Genomic DNA, 11,946 nt, shown 5'->3' with positions numbered 1-11,946 from the left:
AAAACAATCCCACAGCAAGGTCCAATAGTAGCCGATCTGGATCTTTTGATCCTAACATAAGATCTTGCTCAACAGATGGAGGTTGAGGAACCTTACAATTCCAAGACAACTGGGCACATCTGCTGACAAAGACAGTGCTGTTGAACTATTTAACTAAAATAAACCCAAAGGAATATAAAAGCGGCAGAAGTTAAAGGAAGTCAAACCTAAATGTCCTCAGCAGAACAACATGAACATTTCTCCACACAGGATTAAAACACTTACTATTAAGAAGTTTGTCTTTATTGGCATCAGTGGCTAGCGGACAAATTGGAACAAAACCAGACAAGAGGAAGGGCTGATTAAATAAAAAAAACTCAACTTCCTGTACTTGCATAAGAGTTTGGCTGCAATGGAAGAAAAAAAACAGATTAAAAAAAATAACTTAAGTGCAAAAAAAGAATATTTTCAGTGCAGTTACCTTGCTTAAATACTGTACAATATATTCTTCTCTAACGCGTCAAGTAAAAACATACTGCAATGATCATAATGTGCCTGCAACATAAAGAGCATTTCCACTCATACACACTCCTGCTCTGATGTGACAACCTGTAAACACAGTTCAATGTACTCATCATCAACACTGACGCTCATTTTCACTCATAATATGGCCGTAAGATTTCACTGTAGATTAGTCACTGGGCGTCGTCACTCCAGAGAAAACATAACAACATATTCTTAAACCTGTTCAGATTTATGCTTCCAAATCCAGATGGAAATTATTATTATTATTAGAAAAAGGGGAGAAAAAATGAACAAACACACTGCATACAACAGGCAAAGAAATTAATACAAGTTTTAAAGTGATCAGATGCACAAATCAGCTACTGTCGCTACACAGAGGCAAACTACAGACCCTGCAGGTTTTAGGGGTCTGTTTTTGTTTTTTAGGTAATTTGTGTGCACACAAAACTAAACTAAACTCTAACTGCTGCTTCTTTGAGATTTGGGTTTCAAAGGCAAAATTTGACAACTAACATGATGATTATGATCGCTTCAGAGGTTTTTTTCCTTCTCTCGTTTACAATGTTACCGGTAAGTCAGAATGAATTAACGTTATATTATTATATGTTGATTGTTTTCGTAAAATATAGTGAACGACGAATCTATAACTGATCTAATGATGTGCAGGCATTGTACAATACCTGACGACCACAAGTGATGTTCTCCTCTTAGTGTAGCTACACTTAAAATTCTAAAGAGCAAATTCCACCCAGAAACCTTCAGCAACATCGTTACACGTAGGTTCAACAGGGCCCAAGAACACAAGTCTTAAACATGCCAAAAGCTTATCCAGATTATCTAAAGCACTTCATTTTCAGATGTACAGAATCAGATGTTTGTTGAACAACATTAACATCCCTTAAACATATTTTACAAACTAACAGTTTATTTAAATACACATTGTATTCATTCGTACTCTCGCATTAGCGATCTTAGGAGTACAGCCACCAACTTGGTTGGAGCTGTTTAGCTGCGTAAAGCTTCGAGCTTCGGCCGGTTGAGGCTATTTTTGGTGACAGAAAAGAGAACTATAGCTTTGGATTGTGGGGTAGGTTTGGTTCTCAAATTTGGCAGTACCAGTCTGGTTCAGCCAGGTCAGGTCTCTGTGCAGAGCTCTAATCTATGAGCACAAATAAAAACAAATCCCTGAAACCTGCCGGGCTCTGTGGTAAGCAAATGCACAGCATGATTTAAACAAAGAAAACACTTCACACAGTCAAAACACAAAAATACTTCAACCAACCTTTCCAGTATTTGTGCAGCAGGTACAATCAGTCAACAGTAACTTAAACATTTCATATTAATATCAGCTGACACAGCTGCAGGTTTTACCTTTCAAAATAAAATAAAAACAAAAAAAATGTAATCAGCTGACATCAGTGCACTTCTCCTGCCTTACTTTCAACTACACTAGGTTATTTAGTTTCAGTCTACACTATCCTTCATGCTTCATAAACATGAATCTCTGATTTTCTTTTTTACAAAAATACATATTCACGAATAAACCCATACCCGGGGTTTGTATCAGCTGCTGATCACAGCAACGTGTTCATTACCTTCAACATTAACATGTTTTTATAGCTCAAACAAGCTGAAAAAAAGAAGTTAAAGAGGTGACAGATGAGCGAAGAATTAACACTGAAATTAAGATAAAATCCAGCTGCGCCCAGACTTCAGTTTGTCAGAAAAGGAAATAAGAAGAAATAGCAGCTACATTTCCATCCACATCATTACAAATTCTACTATATCGAACTTTAAAGCTGCAGTCAGTGACTTTATGATGCTCGAGATTTTCTCCAAGCTTGTCGGATATTTAGAAACTTAAACATCAACTGTTGAGAAGCAAAATCAGGGAGTGCAGCTTTTAAAGATCCATGGAGGAATTGTTTACTCTCCCATAAGGTGTCATTTCTGAGTGTTTTGTTTGTAGAAAAAATAAAAACCTTATTGTATCCAACTATAAAAATTAACTTTAGTTTCCAACACCCACCAAAAACTTTAAACAAAACCAAAAACTGAATACAAAAATGATGATTAAATGATTTTCTGTGTTGATTTGACTGGAGATTTATCTACAACCAGCGGTCAGAAACAAAGCTGACTTTATTTTCCCAACATGTCTTTAAGATTTTGCCGTAACACAGGATGGAAACACAGCCGGTGCAGCAGTGTTCAGAAAATGTAAACCAAAGTGTTTCCAGACCTTTACACATGAAAGCAGTGGGTTAGAAAGGCCATCTAGGTTGCATAGAGATACTAAAAGCTAAAGCTGCTATCATGTTCAATAGATTCTGCATGAATAAAGCACAACAGGAAGTAGAATCACAGAGGAAGAGAGGAGGGGAAAGGCAACAATGAAAATAAGTTACAGTATATTATTGCCCCTGTTATTTTACAGTTAGAGTGATGGAGGGAAGAGAGTGTGCTCAGACGGACGGACACAGTGTCCCTTTTGAATTAAAGTCCTTTACATTAAAAGAACACTGGGAAAACGAGTGAAATCGGTGAGTTAAACAACATCTTTCATTCCACATCTACAAGTGAAATGAGTCGGTTCGAGGAGAATGAGACCTGATAAAGGAGAGACGGAAACAGGATGGAGGGATTTCTATTCTTCAATCACAGCTATCACTTTTAATTATTTTATTATTATTAGTTGGTAAAACATTCCAACCTAAAGGCTCCAGTTAGAGCCGATGTGAACCCAAAATCTAATCAAATACTCCCCATGAAGACTTGAATATGACATTTGTGTTTTGTTTTTCGTAGTGTCTGGTTCAGTCAGTTACAATAGACTTCAGTGGCGACATGATGTCACGGTTGGGCAAAAAGTAGCAAAATGTCCCCAGGATCTCATGAAACTGCAGCGTAATCCACTTTACGGTCATCTAGCAAAAAAGCTGACTCAATGTGCAAGCGTCACTTTATAACATGAACACTGTGTTTCTGCTGTGACGAAAGAGAGTTGTAAAATCCTGTCTCAGAGTACGATAGAGCACTCTGCAGTGTCAAAGGAGCCCTAAAACGCATCAATCTGATACTCAAACTGGACTTCCTGGATTGTTTTCCATCCTCTCGCCAGTACCTAAACCAATCGACCTGCGAGTCTCCTGGAGCTCACGCCAGAACAGGAAGTGCATCCTTGGATTTATCCCTTGCCCAGGCTTTCGAGGAATTGTATTCAGCCACATTACAGCAAATATAATGGTTTGTTTGGAACGTGGTGAGCTTACAGATGGACAGTGAAACAGTGGACTGTGCTGCAGGAGGGGTCTGAACAGTTTCTATTGATGTTGAAAAGGATAGGTTCACAGTCCGTCTTAAAACAATACTTAAATGCCTCTACCCAAGTGTGTTTGTGTTTTTTTCTCGCTGTAATCTTCCTCCTGTCCATGCCTTTCAATGCAGGTGATGGAAGACAAAATCCACAGCTCTCGTTCTGTACAAAAATAAGTTTATCTGGAATTAATGAGGCTTTAGCGGTCTGAATTATACAAATCATCTGGATATCTGCCAATCAAACAGCAGATTTAGAGTGTCACGGGCCAGACTGAACCTATCCTTTAATATTTGATTTCATTGTAACTGACATGAATCCAAGCTGACAGCAGCTGCTACTCTCTGTATGGAGGGAGTCTATAAATGTTTTACAGCTACTTTTTCAAGGCGTGAGACTTTAATACTGAAATGGTTTTGGGTGCTTTAACATGAGTAGAGCTACGAATAATGATTACTTTCATCATAGATTAATTCTCAGGTAATCAGTCTGTAAAGACAAAAAACACCATTACATGTTCTCAAGGGCCAAGTTGACATTTTCAATAAGCCTTTTTTTTTGTTCGGCTTATAGTCACACACATTACAGAACCTAGAACACTGGCTAATTGTTTCAACACTAAACTTTAGTATGCCCGGTGGAAGTTGTTAGTTAGAATAAACCACCAAAATGTTTCAAATATTAGTAGAAATTTCTCCGGTTTATCTGCTGTGATTTCATGCATTCAACCCCTGGAATGAGAAATAAGTGAAGGGAGTGATGTGGTGAGAGGATGAAAGCAGAGGGTTCCCTCTTGACATGAATGTTGGACTACAAAATACACATAGTTGAGTCTGTAAAGCCTGTTGCAGCAGTCCTTCAGTTGGTTTTCTCCCTGCTCTTTACAGTAGGACAAAGGGGGGCTTTGCTCAGGTGTGTGTGTGTGTGTGTTAGCAAGTACACACACACATAAACACAAACCTGACGATGGATCAGACGCTCTGAGCTCGTCCTCAGGTCAAAACTGTCACCAAATCTGTCCTGGAGTCACACACACACACACACACACACACATCAGAAAAACAGGCACTTTGTCCAGAGTCGTGGCCTGGTAGCGCCTAACTGTTACTGCATGTGTGTGTGTCTGTGTGTGTGTCTCAGGTGTCTTGGTAGGGCAGGTAAAAGCACCCGGGGCTGTCGTCATCGGGCGACCAGAAGGAGGACGGCCTCTTGTGGTGGAGTTCCCGGCGAACGCAGCGAGGACACGGCTGAGCTTTCTGCCGGCACTCGGCGTGGAACACGGCGCCGCAGCCGTCACACCTGCGAACACAGCGGCAAACACACTGCTGAGACCTGGGAACATGACAACAGTCTAAACAAAAGTGCTGCGGTGGGACAAGAAACACGAGTGGTCAGCAGACAGTGAGAGAGATGGTTGACCCAGGCTGCCCGTTGTAAACATCCATCACAGGTTAGAGTGTCACTTCCTGCTTCAACTTTGACCTTCAGTACCTGGTTTTCCTGTACATTTCAGGCGTGCTCACTTTCAGCTCGACCTCCAGATAAAGTGTTTCAGCTTGCGTCACAGTGTTACAACAGTTACCCTGGAAACTATGGCTCAAACTACAAATATACTACAGTAGATTACAAACTTAATTTCAGCATTAATCCGTTAAATATGCTTTATTGCTCATTTCCTGTACCCTCAGTGTCTGAGTAACTAAGTCAACAGCTCAGCTCAGTTCCAGTAAGTACAGTAGACACAGCTGTTATCAGTTAACACTTCACACTTCCTTCACTAGTCATAAAACACAACTCAACAAGCAAGGTGTGTATGTGTGTGAGTGATAGTCCAGAATGTTTCAGTGCTTCTAGGAATCGGTCCTGATCAGCTCTTATCTCTCTGCTGTCTGTCACTCTGAGTTTCAGTGACAAGGACGAGGCTCTGGACTGTGTTAACTGTCCATGTCGTGAATAATCTTCTCACGCACGCAGAGCTCTCTCATGCCAACCAGTGTCACTAACAAGCAGCAGGCTAAGTTCTGTTGGCCAGTGAGAGAGCTCTTGCTCACGTACACATTTCATCTCTTTGCTTTGTGTCAGACACAGTGGAGGTGAATGGGTTATGCTTCTCCCAGCATTGCAATATGATATTTGTTTTCATATTCAGCTGAATAATCCACTGACCTCAGTATAGTCTGTTTTCATAGGGACGATGGTTTTGATAAACTGTTCACAGCATGTTGGGTAACCAGAACATTGCTTCTGCAAGGAGATGTTGCTGTTCATTTTGTTTCCATGATGTGTGCTCCACGGATTCCATTCACTTCCATTTTATTGCGGCAGAGGCAGAACTCTCAGGGACAGATGTAGTAAAAAACACAAAAATAAAATCAAACTACCTGCAGGGCGAGATACCACGAGAGGGAAGTTGAAAAATGTCTGTTTTTTTTCATCATGTGGACGAAACGACCCATCAGCCCTCAAACAGCCCTTTGATGAAGTCAGTTACAACCAAAATGTCTTCACTCTCAGGGTCTCACACTTAATTTGGTCCTCACAAAGACAGAAGTATATGAGCAAGCACTCAAACATACACATACTCAACCTGAGGGGCTGAAACTAAAGTAAATGCAGCTACTAGTTCAGGCAGTGACGTTATTACTGATGTGTCCTCTCACTGCTGTGACCTTCCCTGTGTCTCTGTACTGCTGGACTTTTATACAGACACTTTGCTTTTAGGGGCACTCCTCTTAATACAACTCATCACCTTGTGAAGAACCTCTCCAGGCACTTCTGCTGACACAGATTCAATTCAAGACAAACACACATTACATTGTAAACGAGCTACAGTTTGTACAGTCTGGTAGCTCACCTGGTGGAGGCTGGCACCCCATGTACCAAAGGGAGACTCCTTGCTACAGCGGCCACGGGTTAGACCCCAACCTGTAGCCCTTTGCTGCCTGTCCCCCTTTTCCTGTCACTCTTCAGCAGTCACTATCCATTAAAGGCAGTAAAAGCCCCACAATTATTAGTTTTTTAAGTGTGTACTAACTTTGTACTGTTTGTGAATAAAAACACTCTCATGGTCAAACTTTGTAAACTAAAGTGAGGCATTTGCTCCATGTTCAATCTGCACCTTTAAAGGTCAATAATTTTAGATAGAAGCCTGTATGAAAGTTGCACTGTTCCTCAATCAACACCAGGAGATCATAAAAAGTGACACTCTTGATGGCACTGAATCAAGTCTTGTGCCGAACGGTGATAAAAGTGTTTGTGTCTATATACTCCAGTGCTTGTTCTGCTTTGTGATGTTTATTTTACATTGAAACATGGCTCTGTTCAGTTACATTTGCTGGGAGCTATCAGATGTCAAATGTATAGAAAGGTTCTCTGTACCTCTTGGTGGCGCTCTCCTGGAAGGGGTAGATGACCTGTCCGTTGTGGCAGAGCTCACAGATGAAGCCTTTCTCTCGACAAAGACTGCAGCTGAAAACGTGCGAGCTGGCGAACTTGATCACTTTGGACAAGAAGGGAGCCAGTTTTCCATCAATCACCTGGAGTGAGAGGAGAGAAGAGGGGGAGAAAGGACATGGTGAGCAACCTCAAATGCCAACATTAACTCTGTGAAACTCTACATGGGTCTGCATTAGTGTGGATGAAATATGAGAAACTGAAATGCCAATCAAGGAATCTATTTTGAAGACCCTTCCTTAAGAGCAGTTTACACTCCGTACAAATATGTTCTCCTCTGTCTTAAGGATACAAGTAATTGCAACAAGGTGATTAAAGGTGGTAAAGCATGCATGACGGGGACAAAGTCCAGTTACTGTTTGACAAAGGATCAGAGTGGACACGCTGATTGATGATATTCAGCTACATATAATTAATGTTTAATATTAAAGTAGAAAGCAATTAATTAATAGAGACTAACAATTGACAAGGGGAATGTCCCAATAGATCTTTTTCTCAGCAGCCATTTTGACATGAAATAGTAGGGTAAACACAGGTGTTACCAATGATACTAAATAAGGTTCTGTTGTATAGCAGCAGTCAGCAACCATTTTGGCCAAAAAAAGAAAAATCTGTCTGGAGTAACAAAACATATTAGTTTTCTTGCCACAGATCAATCATACCAATTAGCCAAAAGTGTTGGTGGTAGAAGCAAATTAATCTGTCCATGCACTATTAAATTCTTTATTTCCCTCCCTTTTTTGGATTTGCCTAACTAGGGACACTCAAGACTATTAGCCAAGTTTATTAGCAAGTTATTAGCCAAAGAGGCACCAGGACGTAACGTAAGATTCATATTTTAGTTTACAGAACATTAAAACATTTCAACATTTGGTGTGTAATAGCTACACAATATTACAACGGGGGAATGTAAGAATCACTTTAGGCCTACAACAATGAAAAAAAATAAAAAATAAGTGTTATTCATTTCAATATGATTTTTTGTCAAAGCAACAGGAAGCTACTGGACAGGGGCTAAAGAGCCGCATGCAGCTCCAGATTTGCAGGTCACCTACCACTGGTCTACAGCCTAAGGCAGCTGTTTGCCAAGGGAAAGATTTGGCCTACAGAAAGTCAGATTGAGAGATACTAAATACACGCAAAAGTGGTCTTTGGCATGTTTCACTGAGGCAGTGTGAACGGAAGAGACCTGGTAATGTTTAAACGTGTGCAAAAAAAACAGAACTTTTTGTGAAAAGGGAAGAAACATGAGGAAAAAAGGAGGAAAAACTGGATGAAAATTACAATTAGGAGACCTGGTCGGTTTTGAGATCAGTTAAAAATGTCTTTATTTTCAATGAATTCTTTTAAAACCACTACAAGAAAGAAAAATGTCAAAGTAAAACAGGAGGAGAGGAAACTGAAGGAAGGAAGGAAAGAAGACAGTAAATGAGGTGAACGCCTTTTAATGGCAACGCTTGGCAGGTTCCTTAAAGAACTGGGGCGGAGGGGGGGTTGGCGGCGGGGGTCTGGAGTTATATTCTAGTGAATAGACACTGGATGACTCACAGGAAAAAAACAGTGAAAAGAAAAGCCCGCAGAATGTTACAGAAATAAAAACTCAATATGGTTGTATCATGTTAATAACGAAGACAGAGCAATACACGTAATGAGAGAGTGCATGTAAGACAGGGAGGGAGAGCGTAAGGGAGAAAAACAGAGTATAAAGTATGAGAAAGAGTGGTAGAGATACAATATGCAAGAGAGATCTTGAGAGAGAGCGAGAGCCTGTATTCAGATACAAGTGGTTCCACCTGGCAGAGCCCTGGACCTCCCAATTATAACCTCCTTCATGCTGTTTGTTACACGACGAGGACGAGAGGAGAAGAGGAGGACATGAGATGGAGAGAGGAGGAAGAAGCCACACACACAGAGGAAACATTGCACACTGAGGTATACTGGTCCTGTTTACAGTAAATCATGCGCCAGTGCCCAAGTCAATTAGACTTTACACTGAAGGCTTTTACCATAACAACCCATACTGGGCCCTAATGTGCAATCTATGATATCAAATGATCAGTCTCAGACCAACAGGAGAGGGATGTTTCAGACCAATATCTCACTGAAACAGGATCTATTCCTGGCGGTTTCGTCAGCCTCTGGCAGGACTTGTTGGGCTCCAGATTTACAGTAAAACAGTTCAGGGCTGCAGCCGCGGGTCATTCATTTTGTGTTGTAGTACAAACATGAGAAAACAAGCAATTTGCTACGAGAGCTAAAATGTGTCCCAATATCAGATCAGACGGCTGTTTCCCAGGTTGGAGAAACCACTGTCCAATTAGAGCTTTGTAGGTTTGATAAAGAATGAATGAATGAATTCCTGCACAGCCACATCCATGACTGTTATGGATGAGTTGAGAAATAACACCTCAAAGATGAAGATGTCAAAGATGCTTTTGCTCTTTGACTACGTTATATGGTTCACTGATACACAGTGCCTGCCCTTTTTCCAACAACCAGAGGTGACAAACGTACACACATTCTTTACTCAAGTAGAAGTACAGATACTTATGTAAAAAAAAAAATACTGATTCAACTTCTTTAATCAAGTAATTGTGGAAAAGTACAGGCTCTGAAATCTAAGTATAAAGATTATATAAGTATAAAGTAAGTATAAAAGTAAAAAGTAAGTTGGTTTCTCTGAAGGACCAGCTGTTTCTGTGCAAAGACATCAGAGGGTTAAGTCTCACTCTTTCTCTCGTCTTGTTATGCTGTCATGTGTGATATGCTCTGGTCTTAATGTTGGGAAGGCATGCAATGATGCAAAAAAATAATAATCGATTATTAGTTGGAAAATTTAAGTAACAAGCCAGTTTTGAAAATGTAATTAGTACAGATATTAGTGTAAAAACATAGGGGGTAGAAGTAAAAACTTAAAAACTTAAATCTGCACAGCACTTCTGTGTCTGTAGCTCTGGTTGTCTGGAAACCTGTGGCAAGTCTCTGGGAAGCGCCGGGTTGTTAGAGCATGTAAATCCTGCTGGACCACAAATTCTTGTTTTTACATTTCTGTTTGTCTAGGGATTAAAAAATTTAGAAATAACTTATTATTAGTGAGCGTTAGAGGTTCTAGTAGGGTGTTTCTGACCTGTGGAGAGAGTCAGGCTGTTGACCCTGTTTTCAGTTGTTAGACTGAGCTAGGCTAACCAGCTCCTTGCTCAAAGGTACCCAGTGGAGTGTATGACCCCCGGAGGAGCTATGGAGCTGTTTTTGGATGTGTGAGTCTCATGCACATGGCTGATGTTACACACGTTCCAGAGTTTCATTTCTTACTCTTGGCCGGACAAAACAAGCAACTTTAAGATGTCACCTCGAGCTTTGTGACATTTTTATTACTTATTATATTATTATATTTCTCACATTTTATCATTGCTGATTGATAGCAGGTGTTTTATGTGCATACACGCAGCTCTTACAGTTGTTTGTTTGCACACTGTGATAAACATGGACGCCAGTCTGCCATGAGATCTGAATTTTGATTCAAAAATGGTCTTTACAAATGTTTTATTAGGTAGGAAATGCTTTCACCGTGTTTGTTAGACCTTAAGCAGAAAGAGAAAGTGTTGTTTTACAACAAAACTCCACAGTGTGGCTGTAAGTGTCTTTAATTTAATGTTCTTCATGTAAGGGAGGAAAAGCTCAGTCCAGCATAGATGATAAATGTTTCCAGGCAGACAGACAGGCAGGTACTGAGAGTGACAGACAAATATACGTGTCCCCCTGTGCCCAGCACAGCCCACACCAAGCCTAAGCAGCCCCGCTAAGTCCGGTCCAGCCCAGTCCACATGACGAATGGCTCTCCTAATGGAGGCTGACAGGCTCAGTAATTAAGGCCCTCTATAATTGGACTGGGCAGAATCAAACGACTGGCAGCACAGCTCTGGTGGCTGACTCTGGAGGGATAGCGGGAAAAAAGGATGGAGGCACAGAAAGATGGATGGATGGAGTGACAGAAGTAAATGGACACACAAAAGAGGGATAGGGCAATATAAAGAAAGCCTGGAGACAATCTCACATAACAAACGCAGAAATACTCGATTTACCAGCGATATCATCACATTTATTTCTCTAAATTCACAAACCTTTTCCTCCATTTACTTAAAACCCCCATATCCCTGCTGTTACTGCTAGCTATAAATATCCAGAGACCATTTTATTAGCTACACCAAAGTAGCAGTGGGCAGCAGGGTCACACTGGGACAGTCATTCAGACACTTCCAACTTCAACCCTTTTAATTTGTACACTCGCCCACATCCAACAACGAAGCCAAATATTGATGGATGTCCTGAGTGTCTGGGCCAACCAGTAGCAGGGCTGCTGGCAGATCTCTCAGAGCTCAGATGGGCGTTCAGGATCAGCTGGGTCGGACTAACTTCTGTCTATCGGCCTTATGGAGCCCACACTGAATGGACAGCACAGTACAGCGTGGCTGCAGATTTTATTGTACACATTTAAGATGTCAATGTCCCTTTTTGGAAGAGAGGGAGTGGCGATGAGAGAAGCAAAAAGCGGGTGAATAAAAGGTAAATGGTAAGGATTTATATAGTGCTTTTCTAGTCCAATGACCGCTTAAAGCGCTTTACAACAGACGTCAACATTTACCATTCACACACACACATTCATACACTGACAG

The 11,946-nt window shown here is 40.8% G+C and overlaps 1 protein-coding gene across 1 annotated transcript in view; it reads right to left on the bottom strand.

The window, feature by feature from the left end:
- Positions 1–1,215: 1,215 nt before the first annotated feature.
- The window catches only part of plekhm3 (pleckstrin homology domain containing, family M, member 3), a gene marked incomplete in the record, with an annotated part of 36,936 nt that continues 26,205 nt past the window's right edge, over positions 1,216–11,946 (bottom strand). The window contains 2 exon segments of the mRNA XM_035676381.1: positions 1,216–5,119; positions 7,199–7,356. Coding sequence (XP_035532274.1) covers positions 4,957–5,119; positions 7,199–7,356 — 321 coding nt within the window.

The sequence above is a fragment of the Morone saxatilis genome, unplaced genomic scaffold, assembly GCF_004916995.1.
Source record: "Morone saxatilis isolate NCDOM2014 unplaced genomic scaffold, NCSU_SB_2.0 Contig5, whole genome shotgun sequence".
NCBI lineage: Eukaryota > Metazoa > Chordata > Actinopteri > Moronidae > Morone > Morone saxatilis.
The sequence above is the reverse complement of the archived record's forward strand: the minus strand, read 5'-3'. Positions and strand labels throughout refer to the sequence as shown.